The sequence below is a fragment of the Rhinoderma darwinii genome, chromosome 10 (genome assembly GCF_050947455.1).
Source record: "Rhinoderma darwinii isolate aRhiDar2 chromosome 10, aRhiDar2.hap1, whole genome shotgun sequence".
Taxonomy (NCBI): domain Eukaryota; kingdom Metazoa; phylum Chordata; class Amphibia; order Anura; family Rhinodermatidae; genus Rhinoderma; species Rhinoderma darwinii.
Window position 1 is genome coordinate 45,302,646 of NC_134696.1, and position 20,307 is coordinate 45,322,952.

At 43.1% G+C, this 20,307-nt stretch overlaps 1 protein-coding gene across 5 annotated transcripts in view; it reads left to right on the forward strand.

The window, feature by feature from the left end:
- The window catches only part of PPFIA3 (PPFI scaffold protein A3), a 109,087-nt gene that overhangs the window by 33,579 nt on the left and 55,201 nt on the right, over positions 1–20,307 (forward strand). For 4 of the 5 annotated variants that reach the window (XM_075839823.1, XM_075839828.1, XM_075839825.1 and 1 more), the window contains exons 3-8: positions 6,534–6,635; positions 16,043–16,207; positions 18,495–18,569; positions 18,653–18,733; positions 19,681–19,902; positions 20,126–20,272. In XM_075839823.1, coding sequence (XP_075695938.1) covers positions 6,534–6,635; positions 16,043–16,207; positions 18,495–18,569; positions 18,653–18,733; positions 19,681–19,902; positions 20,126–20,272 — 792 coding nt within the window. The remainder of the gene's footprint in view (positions 1–6,533; positions 6,636–16,042; positions 16,208–18,494; positions 18,570–18,652; positions 18,734–19,680; positions 19,903–20,125; positions 20,273–20,307) is intronic. The other variant, XM_075839827.1, reaches the window with a different exon arrangement.

A 20,307-nucleotide genomic window follows, 5' to 3' on the forward strand; every position in this document is an offset into this window, starting at 1 on the left:
TTCCTGCACAAACTTGTGAAGTCAAATAGCAGTCATTCAAAAATGGCATCTACTTCTCCGTATTAGAAGCTGGAAGACAAAGGGTAAGAAGGCACTTACGGTACAGGTCCACAGTGTTGGAAGTAATGTCAGCTGCTGGTGTGAAAATGGATTATATTTTTTTTAAGACTAGGGCTCCACAGCGAAGTTGCACACGCTTGTGAGTAAGGCTGCGATTTTACTGCTAATTCCGGTAATGATGGACATTTTGTCCGTCATTAGAAATCCTTCTGATATTAGGGTGTTTCAGTGTTGTGTAAATAAAGCTTAATCGTTGTTCAATGAAAACTTATGCAACTTTGTAATAAACATTTGGGTGATTTAATAATTCTTTCCTAAATGTAGAAAGGATAAAACTAGACCAGATGTGCAGAAACAAAGCCAAGTTTATCACAATGATGCACGCTGTATGATAAATTTGGAGCTTCTTGCTACGTTAGACACTTTTCTCTTCCTTATACCACCTCTTGGCTCTCATACTTTACATTAAGATTTTGCACCAAACTGGCGCAATTTAAAAACGTCTCTGGTCGTGCTCCTTTTTCTGAACACTTTTCAAAACTGTAAGGCCGGATTCACACAAGCGTATGTCGGCAGTATTTCCCGGACCGAACACACTGCAGGGAGCCAGCATCATAGTTATCTATGACGCTAGGAGTCCCTGCCTCGCTGCAGGACAACTGTCCTGAGCTGTAATTATGTTTTCAGTACAGGTCAGTAGTTCCGCGGAGAGGCAGGGACACCTAGCGTCACAGATAACTATGATGCTAGGAGCCCGGCTCCCTGCAGCGTGTTCGGTCCGGAAAATGCAGCCGACATGCGGACCATATATCACGGACCGAACACGCTCGTGTGAATCCGACCTAAGGGTCAGTTCACATGTGTAAATACTGCAGATTTTCTGTAACGGAATTTGTTGCAGAAAATCCACAGCAAATACAGTAGCAGCAGAGTGGATGAAATAGAACATTTGTCTAAATACAGAGCGAAAAAAAAAAAATTCAGCTTGGGCTCCCCTACCCCTACCCCAATACCACCATCATCAGGCCCCTGCGCACGCCTATGTCCAGACGCCTTGCACAACAGCCCCCATAGTATAATGCCCCCACACAGTATAATGCTCCTATATTATGCCCCCACACAGTATAATGTCTCATAACGTATAATGCCCCCCCATAACAGCCCCATACCGTATAATGCTCCCCATATCAGCCCCCACAGTATAATGCCCCACATAGCTGCCCCCATACATTATAGTGTCCCCCATATCAGCCCCCATACAGTATAATCTCCCCATACAGTAAAGTGCCCCCCATATCAGCTCCCCATACAGTACAATGCCCCCTATATGAGCTCCCCATACAGTATAATGCCCCCCATATGATCTCCCCATACAGTATAATGTCCCTCAATATCAGCTCCCCATACAGTATAATGCCCCCCATATCAGCTCCCCATACAGTATAATGCCCCCCATATCAGCTCCCATACAGTATAATGCCTCCATATGAGCTCCCCATACAGTATAATGCCCCCATATCAGCTCCCCATACAGTAAAATGCCCACCATATGAGCTCCCCATACAGTATAATGCCCCCATATGAGCTACCCATACAGTATAATCCCTCCATATCAGCCCCCATGCAGTATAATGCCCCCATATCAGCCCCCATGCAGCATAATGCCCCCATATCTTATCATCCCCCATGCCATATCAGCCCCCCATGCAGTATAATACCCCCCCTCCCGCATTATCAGCCCCACCGTATAATGCCCCCATATGTGCATAATAGAAAAATAGCATAATTACTTACCTATCCTCGTTCCCACGCCGGGTGGAGGATCCTTCGCCTCCTCCGGTGGATGCTATGAGTGACTCGGCGCAGACAGGCGCGATGATGTCGCTACATCCCGCCAGCCTGCGTCGAGCTGCTCAGGGCACAGTGAATGCTGGATCAAGGAGACGTCCGCTCCTTGCTCCAGCGTTGAATGGAACCGGGACCTCAGTGAGTGACTCGCGACCCCCCGGTGGTCTTCACATGAATCCCCAGGGGGACGCGACCCACAGTGTGTACTGTATTGTGTTGTATTGTGCAGTTTGTGGTGGAGAGAGGAGGGGGGGGGGGCTGTAATTTAACGGGCCCCCCCTCCACCGCAAACAGCACAATACAACACAATACATTATAAGGCAACACAATACATTACATTACAAGCCAACACAACACAACACAATACATTACAATACAGACTCCGCAGCTCACCTGGAGTCCTCCGCACCGGCTCTTCCACTTCACTGGCTGGAAGACGTGTCACGTGACAACACGGTCACATGGTACACTAAGTGTACCATGTGACCGTAACCAGGAAGTGCCGGCTTCACGGCACAGCAGATTTATTCAACAAGCATGTGGTATGGCAACGGGGGCCCCTGCGACCCCTATAGCTACGCCACTGACCGGGCCGCAGACCAATACCGGTCCATGGATCATTTGGTACCGTCCACGTTATCATTTGGTATCTGCCCCGGTGGCCACAGGGATTTCCGGACGAAGAACCACACCAAATTGTGGTGCAATTTTTCAGCCAGAATGTCTGCTGCGGAAAACCTCTTCGCACTCAGCCAGCCTGCTGGGATGACTTTTTATCCCAGGAGACCGCTGCTTCCTGTGATTGGCTGCAGGGGTCACATGGGATGAATTGTGATCCCAGGAGGCCGGCCTGGAGGAAGAAACAGACTTCTGGGTAGGTTTAAGATTCGCTGTGATTCACCCGCAATAAACGCAACAACTGCTATTTGTTGTGGGTTTTACCTCCCCATTGAATTCAATGGGGAAAACCCACAACAAATAAGCGGCGTTTACGCAAATACATTTGACATGCTGCGGAATAAAAAACTCTGCACCGCATGTTAATTTCTGAGCGTTTTTTCTACTCACTATTTACGCAGCGTGTGGACAACATTTGTTCTATCTCATCCACTTTGCTGCTACTGTATTATGCTGCGGATTTTCCGCAACGAATTCCAATGCGGAAAATCTGCAGTATTTACGCAACGTGGGAACTGAGCCTAAACCCTGAACAAGCCCGCCTCCCCACCGGTCTGTGGAAAAATTGTCTTGCATGAAACTGGTCCTTGGTTAAAAAGAGGTCGGGGACCGCTGCTTTAGAGGTCAAAAGATAGCAGGATTAATGGTCACCTTGTATCTGTTTCCAGAAGAATCTCTGTACAAGGTCATATCTGAGGCCATATTCCACCACTGACCAGGAACACATGATTCTGCTTGTTGTCAGATAATAGCCTTTATTTCTCTACCAAATTTGTATTATAATGAGCTTTAATGACACCAACATATTCTGCAGCGTTGCTCTGGTCAAACACCAATCTTGTGGTCCCAGCACTGCTAAGCAATTACATTATAAATAGTAGGAAATTAAAATAATTGACATATGTTTCAAATGTTCCTATATGACATACTGTATGTTCCTGTGTCCCTATGTGACATTCATTATATTCTTGCGTGAGTTTAACAAAAATCATGTCTTAATAAAATGGTCGGTTCCGATACATATTTGTCCCATTGTTGTTGAGATACAGGATTAGTTCTAAGTTTTTCTTGGTTATTATTGGTTATATGCTATGATATCTGCATATATGGTAGAGATACACATGTACGAAATTTGCAACAGTGGGAACAATTTTCCATTTGGAAAATAATACTAATCATTGCAGATGTCAAGAATTAGAATTAAAGATTTGGACAGGTCAGGGGCAAAGTGTCCCATGTATGACTTGCTTAAAGGGATCCTGTCATCAACATCTTACCTGTTAAACTCGCCTGACCCCTCAATGGCCGCAGCTGTCCAGAGTGCGTTCCTGTTCTCTTCTTTCCTGAAGTCCTCCTCTGTCAGTAAATATCGTCGTTTAAACTCTTCCCGCCTTTTATCGTAATTATATTTCCCTCTGGGATGCAGCTTCTTAACCCCGCCCACCGTTGCCACCTGTCTGGTCCTGACTGGCTAAGGAGCTGTCAATCAAAAAGAAGGAGGTGGAGTCCACTCTGAGATGCTGGAGGAATGAAAATCTGACTCTTTTCAGATGAAGATTTGACTCTTTTCTGCTCATTTGCATACAGCTCGGGACCACTGAAAAACTGAATACTAAAGCTACAGAGCTTACTTAGAACATATTTATAGCTTAGATGACAATGATTTTTAACCCACTTTCACCAGGTATTGCTGGCTTTATAGCTAAAATGCTGGTGACAGGTTCCCTTTAAAGAGGCTCTGTCACCAGATTTTGCAACCCCTATCTGCTATTGCAGCAGATAGGCGCTGCAATGTAGATTACAGTAACGTTTTTATTTTTAAAAAACGAGCATTTTTGGCCAAGTTATGGCCATTTTTGTATTTATGCAAATGAGGCTTGCAAAAGTACAACTGGGCGTGTATTATGTGCGTACATCGGGGCGTTTTTACTACTTTTACTAGCTGGGCGTTCTGATGAGAAGTATCATCCACTTCTCTTCAGAACGCCCAGCTTCTGGCAGTGCAGATCTGTGACGTCACTCACAGGTCCTGCATCGTGTCGGCCACATCGGCACCAGAGGCTACAGTTGATTCTGCAGCAGCATCAGCGTTTGCAGGTAAGTAGCTACATCGATTTACCTGCAAACGCCGATGCTGCTGCAGAATCATCTGTAGCCTCTGGTGCCGATGTGTCCTCGCTCGTCTGATACAATGCAGGACCTGAGGAAGTGACGTCACAGCGTGATCTCCCGAGAACACGGCTGTGTCTGCACTGCCAGAAGCTGGGCGTTCTGAAGAGAAGTGGATGATACTTCTCGTCAGAAAGCCCAGCTAGTAAAAGTAGTAAACACGCCCCGATGTACGCACATAATACACGCCCAGTTGTACTTTTACTTTTCAACACGCCCAGTTGTACTTTTGCAAGCCTCATTTGCATAAATACAAAAATGGCCATAACTTGGCCAAAAATGCTTGTTTTTTTTAAAATAAAAACGTTACTGTAATCTACATTGCAGCGCCTATCTGCTGCAATAGCAGATAGGGGTTGCAAAATCTGGTGACAGAGCCTCTTTAACTAATTTCCTTCTCCTCACTGCTCTTCTCCTTCCAGGCTGGAGCTCCTCCTCTTCTCCTTCTTTCTGTCCTGGCTCCTCCTCTTCTCCTTCTTTCTGTCCTGGCTCCTCCTTTTCTCCCCCTTCTTTCTGGTTTTGGCTCCACCTCTTCTTCTTCTTTCTGTTTTTTGCTCCACCTCTTCTCCTACTTTCTGGTTTCAGGTTGTCCTCTCTGGCTATGGATCCTCCTTCTCCTTCTAGGCTGCTCTTCCTTTTCTCATTATTTCTGGCTTGGATTCTTCCTCCTCTTCTCCTCCTTGTTACATTCTGTTGTTCCTCTTCTAGTTCTTCCAGGCTGCTGTGTCTCTTCTGTTCCTCCAGGGCTCCCAATCCTCTTCTTAGGCCCAGCTCGTGTTTCTTCTCAGAAGGGAGCTTCATGTCAATCAATAGTGATTGACATAAAGCGGCGCTTCTTCTTTTGCCGAAATGTACCAAATGATTAACACACCAGATCTTGCAGCACCTCATTTTGAAAAAGAGTTTCATAGGAATCACTGCTACTCCATTTTTCCTCCATTGAATGACACAAAGCTCTTTCTTCTCATTTGGAGAATTGTAGCCTGTAATACAGACCTCAGATGCTGCAGAACCTCTTACATAATAGTCTTTTACATACATTTATTGATAGGATATGTTTTGATGGGGGTTCAGCAATCAGGACCTACTCGTTGCTAAAGCAAAGAGGCATTGGTGATCATCCGTGCATTATGTCCCTTTTGTCTCCTGTCTCAAATTCACTTGGAAGAGACCAGGTCGACGCACAGATTTTCATAGCCTATTTATATTCATGGGAATTCTGAGGAGTATATACAACCAGCAGCATACAGGTCATTCAGATAGTGAAGGTTTAAAAATACATAATACTGGAGAACATTTGTTAAATATCCACATAAAAGGGTGATAGAAAATAACCTAAAAAGCCATAGAAAAGGTCTAGTGAGCTACCCGATTACACAAAGCAGGCAGTGTGCTGAAGGGGGTCTGTGTAGGACTTGTTCCCTTGGGAGCTTTCGGAGACCAGGGCTACACAAAGCAGCCAGTGTGATCTTACTGCCGCTCTCACATCTCTTCCTCACCTTCGTGCAATTGGCAGAAAATGTACTTTTTTTTTCCTATCCATATTAGATTCTTCATAAGCCTTTTTAAACCTAGTCCGCTGCATGCAGGGACACCACGTTTACACTGTAATTCAGTTTAAGATACAAATTTATCTCCTTAATAAAACTATAGGGACCGTTGGAGGGAATGAAATGGGTGTCCCTGAAATCTACACCTTTGTAAGCAGTTTTTGTAAGATTGTACTTTTTTTTTTGTATACTTCTACATAATTTTCAATTTTTTCTTTTTTTTTATAGGAATTTGCAGCCCTCACTAAGGAGTTGAACCTGTGTCGTGAGCAACTTCTGGAGAGAGAGGAAGAGATTGCTGAACTGAAAGCAGAGAGAAACAACACTCGGGTGAGTGGGGAGATGACAGTGGGAGTGTTTGGGACAAGGAGTAGAGAGGGGGTATTGGAGAGCCTGGCTGCCCGTAGGGGGGCTGGCTCTTCCTTCTCCTCCTATTTTAGCACTTATCAACTTCTGGTGCAGTCAGCAGATGAAAGAGAAAAGGATCTTTATCAAATTGTGAACATTGTTTAGGTAAAGATATGAAAATGCATATTATGTTTATATTTGTATTGTTTTTCATATACGGATAGAATGATATGAAATGGCAAAATTATAGGTAGACGGACGGATGGGTTTACTGGCATGTCAGTGCTGTTCTTTCGTTCACATCTACGTCGTGGTATCTGTTTTAGCGGATCCGTTGAAATAAAAATAAAAAACGTACAGACTGACGGATGCCAGACTGAAAGAAGGTAAAATATGTTTTTGTTTTTTTTTGACGGATCAGTTTACCAGATCCGTCAAAAATCAAACTCTTGACTTTCCGTTTGTGTCTGTGTGTCATCAGTTATACTCCGTTTTTAATGGATCCGTTTTTATCTTTGCATTTTTATCTTTGCATTTTTCTTGCTTTCATTTTTAGTCTGTGCATGTACAGAAAAAAAATGGATCCGTTAAACGTAATGCATAACTGATACAAACGAATGGCATATCAGTTTGTACCCGTCATCCATTGACTACAATGTTACAAAAAATGGAATGGTCCTTTCTGTCAGGTTTCCATAATTTTTGACGGAAACAATAGATCAGCAGACTACCGTATTGCTTCAGTGAAAAAAAAAAAGAAACCTGACGGAACGGAGCTTAACTGAGCACAACTAATGCAAAAACAAAACCCATTGAAATCAATGTGTTTTTTGACTGAAACGTGTACTTCCGTACTTGTGGTTCTCTGATGGATCCGGTAAAACGGAAGCCACAACACCGATGTGAACGAAACCTAACTCTGTGAGGCTTTGTTCACATCTTCGTTGGGGTCCCGTACTGACATTCCGTCGTTGCTTTCCGTCAGAATGGGACCCTGAACAGACGTAAACCAAAGGTTTCCTTTTCCATCACCATTGATTTCAATAGTGACGGATCCGGTGGTCCTGGTTTCCGTTTGTCTCTGTTGTGCATCGGACCCGTCATTTTGCCGGAAGCAATAGCGTAGTTGACTGGTTCTCTGGTTTCCGTCTGTGTCAGTTTGTTCCTGTGCAGGGTCCCGTTCTGACGGAAAGCTCAGACGGAACGTCAGAACTGGATCCCAACGCAGATGTGAACAGAGCCTTAGCTTGGTAAAAAGGACATCATTTTGAAATTATCCATTCATTCACTGTATCTATCCACCACTGCCGTGTGTGTGTGTGTGTGTGTGTGTGTGTGTGTGTGTGTGTGTGTGTGTGTGTGTGTGTGTGTGTGTTGTGTGTGTGTGTGTGCATTGTTGTTTTTTTGCATAAATTGTACTCTCCCTCCGGTTGTGCACGAGGTGGTCACCAATTCTACCTACCCTTCATTCCGGCCTAGCTTGCAGGACTGTGATCCTAGGTTTCAATCAAATGTGGAACTTCTAGTCTCCATTTGATGTGCGCTTCAATGCTCTCTGTTGTTTGCTGTTATCAGTCACTTCAGACTGGAGACATTATGATTTTAGTGTTTTTCAATGGAATGTTTGACTGAAATTCCATAAAAATTCCTGCTTTGCATGATCACCACTTTATCTTACGTACCCCCAATGCTATAACCTCAACAGACCTTTATATACTTAGGTGTGAATATTCTCTTTTTACAACTCTTCCATGCTTCAGACTTTCGGTTTAGTGTTCCTTGAAATGTTCTATCCGTTTGGACACGCAAAAAAAGTTTTAACACTTTCATGTTTAATCAATAATAGAACGATGTGGTCCATTTCACCAAAATAAACATGTCGGCTGTGATTTAGGGTTAGTATTACGCTCTCGGTTGGCAATGCCCTTGTCTCAGACCTTTACAAGGTATTTAAAGGTAGACTTTAAAAAATCCAGTGTACCTGGCTCCGAATCTTAGACTGTTTTGTCCACCTGGCCCATAAAAACAACCATGCCTATATAATTGTACCTTTTAAAGGCACTGGTATGTCACCGGTGTGGTTACCACCCTTATTTAAACAGTTGGAGTGGGTGTTCATAGCATAACACAAGAGATCATATATAAAGCCCACATATTGAGATTTACTTTCTTTTCCTCGGTTGAGTTGTTTGGGGCATATTTGCCCTTGAGAATTTAGCTGAGAAGCTGAAGATGAGCTGATCTATTTTTTTGTGTTTTGTCTGAAGAGCCTGATCCCAGGACGATTTATTAGGAATGCCAAAAAGCTGTAACACCTTTCCGTGTTTGTCTCAAATGATCATCTTGTGATTCAGGAGCCATATGAAGGAGTCTCCTGATCTAGATATCTAATAATCAGACATCATGCATAGAGACGTCAACAATCACTTCGGTAACCGGTGGTCCTCTACAGTAGTTCTGAATTTGAAGGGGCAACGTCCCCCTGCGCTTTCTTTTTCATTGCATTACATAGGGAAAAAAAACCTTCATTTTTATATCTCTCTGGTGCCGAGGTCACTTCTCTGTAGAAATGAAGGGGGCAGATATGCTGGTGGTATGGCATTAATAGGCCCCTGCAGTACTTCAGAGGTCCGACGGGCAACAACACATGTCTCCACATAGTTGTCACCAGCTTCCTGCTGTGCCTCTTGCTATGCAACAAGATAGTATTTTCAGTTGAATGTTAAGGACTCCTGAATTAACTATTACAATGGAAGTCAATCCTTAAAAGAATAAATGCCAGACCTCCACCTATTTATGCCATGTCTGCTTGATATGCCATATTAGAAATAAATATATGGAAACTTGCTTTTACGTTACTCCTGAGTCCTCCTGAACTGGAAATTATGTAGTTAGGACCTGATATCCCTGGAAATATATTTGTTCGACAAGGCCTTGATTTATTTCAATTTGACACTACCGGATAACCTATCCCACATAATCCTTATGGACAGCATTATTTAGGACTAAATGGTCTTAAATATGTTTTTCATTGTCTTGAAATTTGTGATATTTGCCATTCGATGCAAGGACTGCGGGAACTTCTCGTCTTCTTAAAGTGGAATATGGCTCTCGATCCACTTTGTCACTGTAGTAAATTCAAAAATGTAAGGGGAGAAGATGTGGATGAAAGGAATTTCTAAGAATATTGTTTTCCCCTATTGATCAAGCGAAAGGGAAAATAAAAATATCTGCCCTAAGGCCATGATCACACATATAGTCTTGATGCAGGAGTGGACTCATAAGAGAGGAGATGCATCAGATTTTTCTTTATACATTCCCTTACTTTTGGATCTACTTATGGTTTTGGTTTAAAATACTGAGCCAAGAACTGCATCAAAACTGTGTGTGTGATCCTGGCCTAAAAAAGATAAAAATGCCGTTTGCCCCCATATTCCAATCAGACACAGCACTGAGATCTTTGTTGTGATGCAGCTTTATGGGCGGCCGCTTTCTAAACATGGGTCCCCTTCATCATATAAAAAGTCAGTAAATTTTTTGGGAAAGTGGTGTAACATCACAGATGGTGGACCTACCAGGTCAACAGACAGATGGTGGACCTACCAGATACCAATGGATTTGACGTGGGCTCGATCAGAGAGTCTAAGGTATTCGACCTTAAAATCCTCACTGAGGTATGGACTTTCCTGGAGAGAATTCACAAGTATCTAGTCCAGAATAGTAATTATTGGCAAGAGTTGAAGTGAAGACAGGCTGGAGATTTGCAGCGCAGCATCAGAACAAGATACAGACATATAGTTGGACTTAAGCCAATGTTATGGCAGGCAGAATTTGTGAAACATGGGAAACCAGTCCCAGGGTCAGGGCAGGCATCATACAGAAGTCAAGCTGAGCAAAACCAGGGAAACATAATGGAAACTTCTTAAGAGAATTTAGGAACAAATTGAACCTACTACATAACAAAGTAAAAGGATTCCCAGACAGTCTTAAATAGTGGTAAGCCGTAGGCTTAGAACTTTTTGAAATTGGTGTGCGCTGGTCCTTTTAAGCGGCGCAGCACTAGTGCCACATGAGGAGTTTGGCGGTAGAGAAGACAGTACGGCAGATATTGGGCCTGTGAAAAGGTTTAGTTGTTTTGACGGAATCAATAGCGTAGTCGACTGCGCTATTGATTCCATCAAAACAATGGAATCCGTTCACAACGGTGACAAACGGAAACCATTAGCAAAGTTTCCTTCACCATTGAGATTAATGGTGATACAAACGGAAGCTGAGGTTTCCGTTTGCCTTTCCGTTGAGGGGCTAACCCGATGGAAACCTCAGACGGAATCCCTCAATGGAAGGGCAACGCTGATGTGAACAGGCCCTAAGGAAGCAGGTATTTCCCTATGGGGTAAAAAGTTGTGCGACAATCGCAATAATTCTGTCCAAGGCACCTGTGAGTTTTCCATTAAGATAGGGCTATACAGCGACTTTGGCCAGAATACGGGTCACTCCGCCAAAGATCGCTGTGTCACGCAGCCTGTATCACAGGTAATGAAAGTCAATGTGGTCGCTTTGCGACTTTCAAGTTGCCAGGACTGCGATACCACAGTTGTAAAGAATTCAACCCACTGGACTTCATGTGACTGTGGTGCCGCGGTCGTGGCAACTTGCGGGTCGCAGAGCAACAACATGCCCTTATACTATTGCGATGTACGCAGCGTGACACAGTGATCTTTGGACGCGCGAGCCAAGACGTGGCCAAAGTCGTCATATGGCCCGTGCCTTATAGAGAAACTTTAAAGTTGCCTGCTAATCGAGGTAATTGCTCAATTATACCAGGGCTCGTGGACATCCAAATATCAACGTGAAACCCTAGCGTTTTCATCAGTTACAATGGCATTCACTGTTGGGACAATTCCTGTGTATTTGTACATTTCTAGGACAATTCCTCTTGCGAACCGCGGCTAACACCAGCAAGTTACACTTTCCTACCTTTCAGATCCCGTTGCAAAGTGACGGCACATTTACTGGTAGTCATAGAAATATGCAAAGCTGCCGCTTCTGGCGTAGTAATCACACCAGCAATTCTGTCAGCTCTCATGCTGTACGAGGAACCGACTAACCTGACATGACTGGAAAAAGCGCACAGTTGGCCTCAGTAACGACTGGTACCAGCCATGTCCTCGTTTTCAATGACTGCTTGCTACTTCTCTTATTAGGCTGGGTTCTCATTGTGCGTTTTTGTTGCGCTTTGAAACGCTGCCACAAAAACGCATCTGGAAAAACTCATTCGTCTTTTAACTACAGACGCGTTTTTACAAGAGGTTTCAGTTGTGAGCCTATACCATTAAATATAAAGGCAGATTACAGCTAAATCATTTAAAAAAAACGCATGCATTTTTCAAATGCGTTTATTCAGCAGTGTTTGAAAACACAACGAAAACGTACAGGGTACAGTGTATTAGGGTATGTTCACACGAGGTCATTACGTCCGTAATTGACGGATGTATTTCGGCCGCAAGTCCCGGACCGAACACACTGCAGGGAGCCGGGCTCCTAGCATCATACTTATGTACGATGCTAGGAGTCCCTGCCTCTCCGTGGAACTACTGTCCTGTACTGAAAACATGATTACAGTACGGGACAGTTGTACGGCAGCGAGGCAGGGACTCCTAGCATCGTACATAACTATGATGCTAGGAGCCCGGCTCCCTGCACTGTGTTCGGTTCGGTACTTGCAGCTGAAATACGTCCGTCAATTACGGACGTAATGACCTCGTGTGAAAATCAAAACCAGATTACAGCTGAAACATTAAAAAAAAAAAGCATGCGTTTTTTTCAGATACGCTTCTTTTGGCATCGTTTGAAAACGCAACGAGAACGCGCAAAAGCAATACAGACTTAATTATCAAGAGAAGATCTTCGTCAAATAGGACTGCACAGCGGGGATTGGCACTGTTTTCTGACAGCGGTGTAAAGAGTTAACGACCCATGTGATATAGGCTGTCCTCTTTTCTGTTAGGTTGGAAGTTGCTATAAATAAACACACTTCACGGTGCGTCTTGATGCCATGGAATAGTGCCGCATCCAAGTTGAGGACACGTAGGAAGTGCCTGTCACAGTAAATGCGGATGACAGCGTGCCACAGGCAAAATACGACAACTTGAAGGAGCTTCGTGTGTTTTCACTGTGAAATTACCTCAGTGAAGACTTATCAAAGAAAAAGACAGGGAGATTACACCCAGCGATCAGGCAGCAACGTGGATTCAGATAGCGATAAACTCTAGATCTAGTGGTGTCTATGTAAGGGTATGTGCACACACACTAATTACGTCCGTAATATACGGACGTATTTCGGCCGCAAGTCACGGACCGAACTCAGTGCAGGGAGCCGGGCTCCTAGCATCATAGTTATGTACGATGCTAGGAGTCCCTGCCTCGCTGCAGGACAACTGTCACGTACTGAAAACATGATTACAGTACGGGACAGTTGTCCTGCAGCGAGGCAGGGACTCCTAGCATCGTGCATAAGTATGATGCTAGGAGCCCGGCTCCCTGCACTGAGTTCGGTCCGGAACTTGCGGCCGAAATACGTCCGTATATTACGGACGTAATTAGTGTGTGTGCACATACATACCCTAATATAGTGTGGATGTGAGATGAGCATTTCTTGTGTGATGGTAAATTAAAGGACAACTAACCGTCCGTTTATAAAAAAAATGCATTTTATAAGACGAGCTGCTAATATCAGTCACCTCTATGTATGGAATTGGAGTTATGTGAGATAAAGTAGTGATCATGGGGGGCTCATATTTTTTCTATACTATAACGGTAAATAATCCCGATCAAAAACTCTTTGGTAAGCTTCTACCCAGTCTGAAATGACTGATAACAGAGAACAATATTATTGTATTCAACTTCACAGCAAATGTAAGGGCCCTTTCACACGGGGCAATTGTTGGGCAAACGGGCGTTCGCAGAACGCTCGTTCACGATAATTGACCTGTGTAAACAGGACAACATACAGCCGATGCACGAGCAAATGCTCGTTCGTCGGCTGATCGTATATTTTCGGCAACCTAAAATATTGTTGTAAAGGATCTGCCAGGCACTACGTCTGTGGATACTCCCAGGATTAATCAGTCGACACCTGAGGCCAGACCTCTTAGACTGACACCGGCTCCCACCAATCAGGGTGGCAGGCTCAGGAGTGGGAAAGCCTATCGCGGCCTGGTCAGTCGGAGTTAGCTCCGCCCCCTGTCCATTTATACCTGCCGTTTTCTCTTCCTCATTGCTTGTTATTCTTCTTGGATTCCTGGCCCCACTGCTGCCTTGCTCCAGCCTGCTTCTGCCGTGCTTCTGCCTTGCTTCAGTTCCCGCTTATCCTGCTTCGCTCTGCCCCTGGCTTGCTTCCTGCTCCGTGCTCTGCGTTTGTATACTCCACTACATCCTGATCCTGACTGGCTCGTTCACCACTCCGTTTCCTCACGGTGTTCCGTGGGCTACTGCCCCTTCCCTTGCTTGTTCCCTGTTTGTACCCCCTTGCACTTAGTCAGCGTAGGGACCGCCGCCAAGTTGTACCCCGTCGCCTAGGACGGGTCGTTGCAAGTAGGCAGGGACAGGGCGGTGGGTAGATTAGGGCTCACTTGTTCCCTTCACCTCCTTCCTGCCATAACAATTGTCATTATGGGCAGCACGGCTCCCTGTTTAAACAGGGAGACGTGCTGCTGCCGTGTTAGAAATGTATGGGGAAGAGTGATCGGAGTAATGAGTGCTCGTCCACATACATAGCTCCTTGTGAAAGGAACAAACGAGCGCCAATCAACGAGCTGTCTCGTTGATTGGTGCTCGTTACGCCCAAAATGGGCCGGTATAAAAGGACTTACATAGGAAAATCTGGTCTTACATAGGAAGACTCGTAAAATGTTGCACAATGTAGAATATAAGGTTGTGTTCACATCACGTTTTCTATATACGTTCAACATGTGTCGTTAAAGATCCTAGCGCATACGCCCGAATGCATCCATAGGGCTACATATACTAGTCCTTCTCACTGAATTAGAATATCATCAAAAAGTTTATTTATTTCAGTAATTCAATTCAAAAAGTGTCTCTCGTATATTATATAGACTCATTACACACAGAGTGATCTATTTCCAGCATTTTGTTTCTTTTAATGTTGATGATTATGGCTAACCGTTAATGAAAACCCGCACAAGTGCACCTCGGATGTGGAAAACGGCAGTTTATCACGTCCGAGGTGGGCTACGTTTGTGTGAATGTAGCCTTAAATTGTCTTTCAGGTTAGTAAAATTATTTTCCTCTATATACATAATGACGCGGATTATGCTAATACGTGGCAGATCAACCTGCAAATCCGCATCAGATTTTCTCAAGGGTAATATGTGTGAAGATGGCCTAATTAGTTATACAATGATATAAGAGCAGGTGATCTATCACTACATAACTACGCAGTTTTACCATTCAAGAGCATGGTCGTTACCCAGCTGTTCCAGAAACCGATATAGCTGAATAACATTCTATCAACTTGACAAAAAAAGGCAATCTAATGGTATTTAATCGTGTCTTATTTTTATTAAAATTATTATTATTATAGAGGAAATGTTCTTTAGTTAGACCCAGGTTATAGGGCGAGGTTCGGCAAAATAGCTGGATTTACCACAACCACAATGATTTCCTATGACAAATAAATTCTGAAAGGTCCTTGCAACCTTGCTGACATGGTAGGATTTGTTAGGCTGTGCGGCCTATGGTAAATCTTGATCACTTGGACTGCTTTGATTATACGGTAAATGGCCTATGGGAAAAATAATCTCATTCAATGTCACATGACCCAATAGAAATACATTGTATGAGATACTGTGCCCTACCATGAGCGAGCTTGTCCGAAAAAATTAAAACAGTGGCTTTAGAAATCAAATAATTCCATGCTGGAAAAAGCCAGTGACCTGGGTGGCAGCAGCACCTGCAGGGGTTGCAAAGTAGCTTCATGTTAAATATTGTCATCTTTGTTAGCAGTCCCTTGTGGTGCGGTCCACAGGAAGCCATTAACAATAATCCCTCGGTGAATTGTAAAGCTGTTAGTCTTTGATATCAGACATGCAGGAGGTTAATAAAAAAGTGTTTGGTCTACTGAGATTATATTTTCTTCGAGTACAAATAAGTACAGAACAAACTGTTCACGCCGTAGAATCTGTTATTACAGTGCCAGGCTGCTGGCATAGAATTATTACTAGATATTAGAAAATCCCCACTGTAAAATATTGCGGCTCAGACTGTGCTAGCATCATGGTAATGTCCTCAAGACACCAGCAATGTATTTTTCGGGTTCTGCTTTTGTTAAAATTCTCATCTAACGCTCTTATTTTTCCCCATCTCCTCAGCTGCTGTTAGAACACTTGGAATGCTTGGTGTCCCGGCACGAGCGCTCACTAAGGATGACTGTGGTAAAGAGACAGGCACAATCGCCAGCCGGGGTCTCCAGTGAGGTAGAAGTGTTAAAAGCACTAAAGTCCCTCTTTGAGCATCACAAGGCTCTTGATGAAAAGGTAACGGTGTCCACAGTCTCAGGAGATTCACTTATTCACCCATGATGTTACTTTAGGCTGCAGTCATTAAACTGATAACTATGGCATGGGTCAAATTGACCTTCCAACATGATAGATACATGTGGGAAGGTTATATTGGTGAAGTCTGTGATTTCGGACCACCACTGATTTCCAGAATGAAAGGCTCTATAGAGCAGTTAAAGAGGTTTTTCATCATGACAACCACTTCTTAAAATGAAGTTGCCCTGGTGAGCAGCTTCTCTAACCTCGGGTGATCAACTGATCACCAGAGGGACCTTCATGTGCCCAGTCAGGGCCACGACATGGAAAATTTTGTAAGACATGGCGCCCATTCAAACGACCATGTAATACATGGTTGTGTTCAGTCCACAAGAGCGGAAGTTGCACTTTATGGAGGCTCGCTGCTCTGGCTCAAAGAGGGGGTCTCGACCAGGGGACCACTCTTTATAACATCCATATGCCCTCATGTGGTACATGAACAGTGGTTATCAAGTGGGCACAACCCCATTGAACCCTTTTGACAAATAGAATTCCATTACTATATCTGACAAAAGATTCTTAGCAGTGACAGCGAGATTGTGTTGAGAGACCTTTTTATTCTGGATATCAGTGGGGGTCTAAGATCACTGGCTCGCCCCCTAATTCCATTTGGGCTACTTTACTGTCGATGTTTCAGGTGCATGACCAGACAGACCACATCCTTTACCTAAACTCTGGCCAATTGTATCCTAAACATGGTGGATTTCAGGTTCTGAAGAAATCAGGACTGTCCTATAAAAAATAAGTTGCTGTATGGTGCTTGCGGCTTGTGACATATTACTAGATAGGTTGGTAGTGTCCCTAAGTTCCTGAGGTAAGCACCATTTGGCAAATGAGGTGTTATTGTAAGGTCACTGGTCATAGAATTCTGTGACACTTCCTCGTGATCTTTTAGATCACAATGAAATGCTATTTACACGTTTAGTTTGCTATAAAATGGACTGAGTGGGATGAGTACATAACGTCCTCCTTTGTTGTTTACTGCCTACCTTGCCCCGAGTACCTTTAGGCATGAGACTAGGGAGCACAATTAATGTTTTACACCTTTATCTTAAACAACCTATCAATTCATATGTAACTGGTGACAGCTCAAAGCCGCTACATAGGTAGTACAGGTTCCCACCAGTCAAAGGCCTCATTGTCATAAATATTTTCTTGGAGCCTCAGGTATAATGCTACTTTTCATGATTATTGGCTCAGAGCACAAAATGCCCATTTCTGCTGTGTACTATTTACGCTATAAGCAAAACAAGTATTTCCGGATTTGGGTAAGAAGCTGTTTCTTTATTTACCAGCATGTGATGCTACAAAGCTGACTGATTTCCAATATTTATTTTTTCTTATAGAACTGTTTTATAAAGTTTAAGATTTTTGAGCTGTTGTCTTAAATTTTAAGAAAGAAACTTTGGTTTGGAAGTGCTTTACATAGAATATAAGGTCGTTGCCAAAAAGGCAGTTTCTTAATATATTGTAATATAATTTAATTTAATTTCTCTTGTTCGTGGGGTAGGTGACTTCCTAGGGCACTATTAAAGGGGCAGGGCCAAATTTATGGAATTCAAAAAATAAATCGAAATATTGAGTGTTTTAGTAGGGGACTATAACTTGCTTATGGGATGTCAGGAGAGAATTCAAATTCCTTCTGTGTGCCCATTTCTATTGTAGAATACCTCTTACTGCCAGTAGGGGTCATTTCATTAATATCCATGTATTAATGAATTGCTGTTGATGCAATTTCCTCATATTTTATGTGAAGCAACTCCATGAAATATTATGTTTATGTAGTACTATAATATGTATGTGTATAACAGGACAAACTTAAGTATGTATTATTCTTTATAATTGTGTTTTTGCTCTGTTGCACATAAGGCCATATCAAGGTTGCTGGGGGACATTGGGCAGAAATATTTGGTTGGGGCCTCCGTCCCAGTAGCAGTGTCATTAAATGAGTGGATAAACTTTGATTTGATCAGTATTGAGCGTAGATGATGGCACAGGAGCAGCTGCAAACCGTGCCGTCACATTTACTCACTGACGGATTTGTTTGTGAATGACATTCTGCAACTTCTATGTACTGTGATACAAAGAAGCTACAGAAGCTAAACGCTCCAACATTTTTAATAAAAGCTACAGTAATTATAAAATAAATTTTTATGTTAAAATGCATTCATTCAAAGTATAGCTGGTTTATTTTAGAACTTCACTTTTGTATTTTTAAATTCAACAGGTTAGAGAGCGTCTCCGTGTGGCCCTCGAAAGGGTGGCAGTGCTGGAGGAAGAGCTGGAAATGTCCAGTCAGGAGGTGAGCATCTTGAGTTTGTTAGTCATCACAGTGAAGTGTGTAGGAGAAAGCTGTAATGTCTGCCTTTCATCGTCTTCTTACAGTCCCTTTCTCTACGAGAACAGCTTGCAAGGAGGAGGTCAGGAATCGATGACGGCAGTAAAGATGGAGACTCGCAGAGTTCTGTAAGGATGCCATGCTACGTTTTTTTTTAGTTTAGGGAAATTTTGATTTTTCTGACTGATGCAGCTTGAGGAGGCACAGTAGATTATTATTGGAGTAGCTGTCATACAGCACAACTATACTCAAAACCAAAATATCAAACATAGCAACGTAACCACAATCTACCACTACCCCCAAATCATATTTACAGAAGTCCTGGAAGTTGAGATACGCTGGATTGTTTTAGTCACTGTGACATGGAGGAAAAAAGTAGGCACCATTTGTTTCTCTAAATAACAAAATAGTGGCTCTTGTGGGACAAAAAGTAACTAGATTTGATCCCTATTTTGTTAGGAAAAGAGATTTCATAGGAGATTCAAACTTTTCTCCATATAGAGTAACAGACTGTGTAATGGCTAAGACAGCCCTACAATTTTGCGCATTCCATCAAACAGCATTCCAGATCTCAGTTTCTTGGACCTGAGAAGATGTTTTTGGATGCATTTGAGATTTGGTGAGAGTTCCCCAGAATTAATTTCAGAGTTGCCACATCTAGACAAACCCTTTCCATAAGCCCTATTAGCACATACTGACATAATGGAGGTGGGTTGTCCCCAGCTTAACCAGAGAAAAGAACCACTGGAATGAGCGCCTAATGATGAATTAAAGGGTAAATGCGTGGTCATCAACGGTATCCCTCAGAAATAAGTGTAGTTTTCAGCAGGCGCACCCCGGTAATCACCAGATTTCCGATTTCTAGTTTTTAGGCCATGGAAACATTCACTGATATATTCGAACAGATCTAAGAGGGACCCAGCCTTGACATGTCTTGCCTAGTTCAGGCTGAGCGCCTTTGCATGATATACCTGTATTACCCTTATTTGTTCAGTTATCTGAATAGCTATCCCAAAACGATATTTGCACCCCATGGAAGTAACCCAATGAAACATTTATGTTCTTTCGATTTCAGACCATCCTGAATGGCTCCACTCTTCATGAGCTTCGAGGGGGACGGGAAACTGAGCTGGAGGAGATGTTGGAGAAACAAAGGTTAGAGCTGTGTCAGCTAAAGGAACGCTTGACCATGATGTGCCGCCAAATGGCCGAACTGGAGGAAGAATTAAACACTGCACAAAAAGATCTTATAAAATCCGAGGAGGTCAGCGCCAAACTGCAGCGTGACCTCAAAGAGGTAAGGAGATTGAAGAAGTTGTTACTACATGCCCTTACTCGTGGTGTCTGTTTCTACGTTTCTTCATACTAGCAATTGATTGCATGTTACATCTATCCCTACACTAGATACAGTTTAATAGTCTGTACATAAAGCAAAATAAATGAAATCATCGTTTTGTAAAATAAGTCAAACTCTAACATTTTTTAAAATCCTTTTATTAATTTCTGTTTTCTGTCATCAGGCTCTGGCACAAAGGGAAGATATGGAAGAACGGATTACCACTTTAGAGAAACGCTACCTAAGTGCGCAGAGAGAAGCCACATCACTCCATGATGTCAATGACAAGTTGGAGAATGAGCTTGCCAGTAAAGACTCCCTATACAGACAGGTAATGTATCACAGATTAGTAATAATCCCTTATCA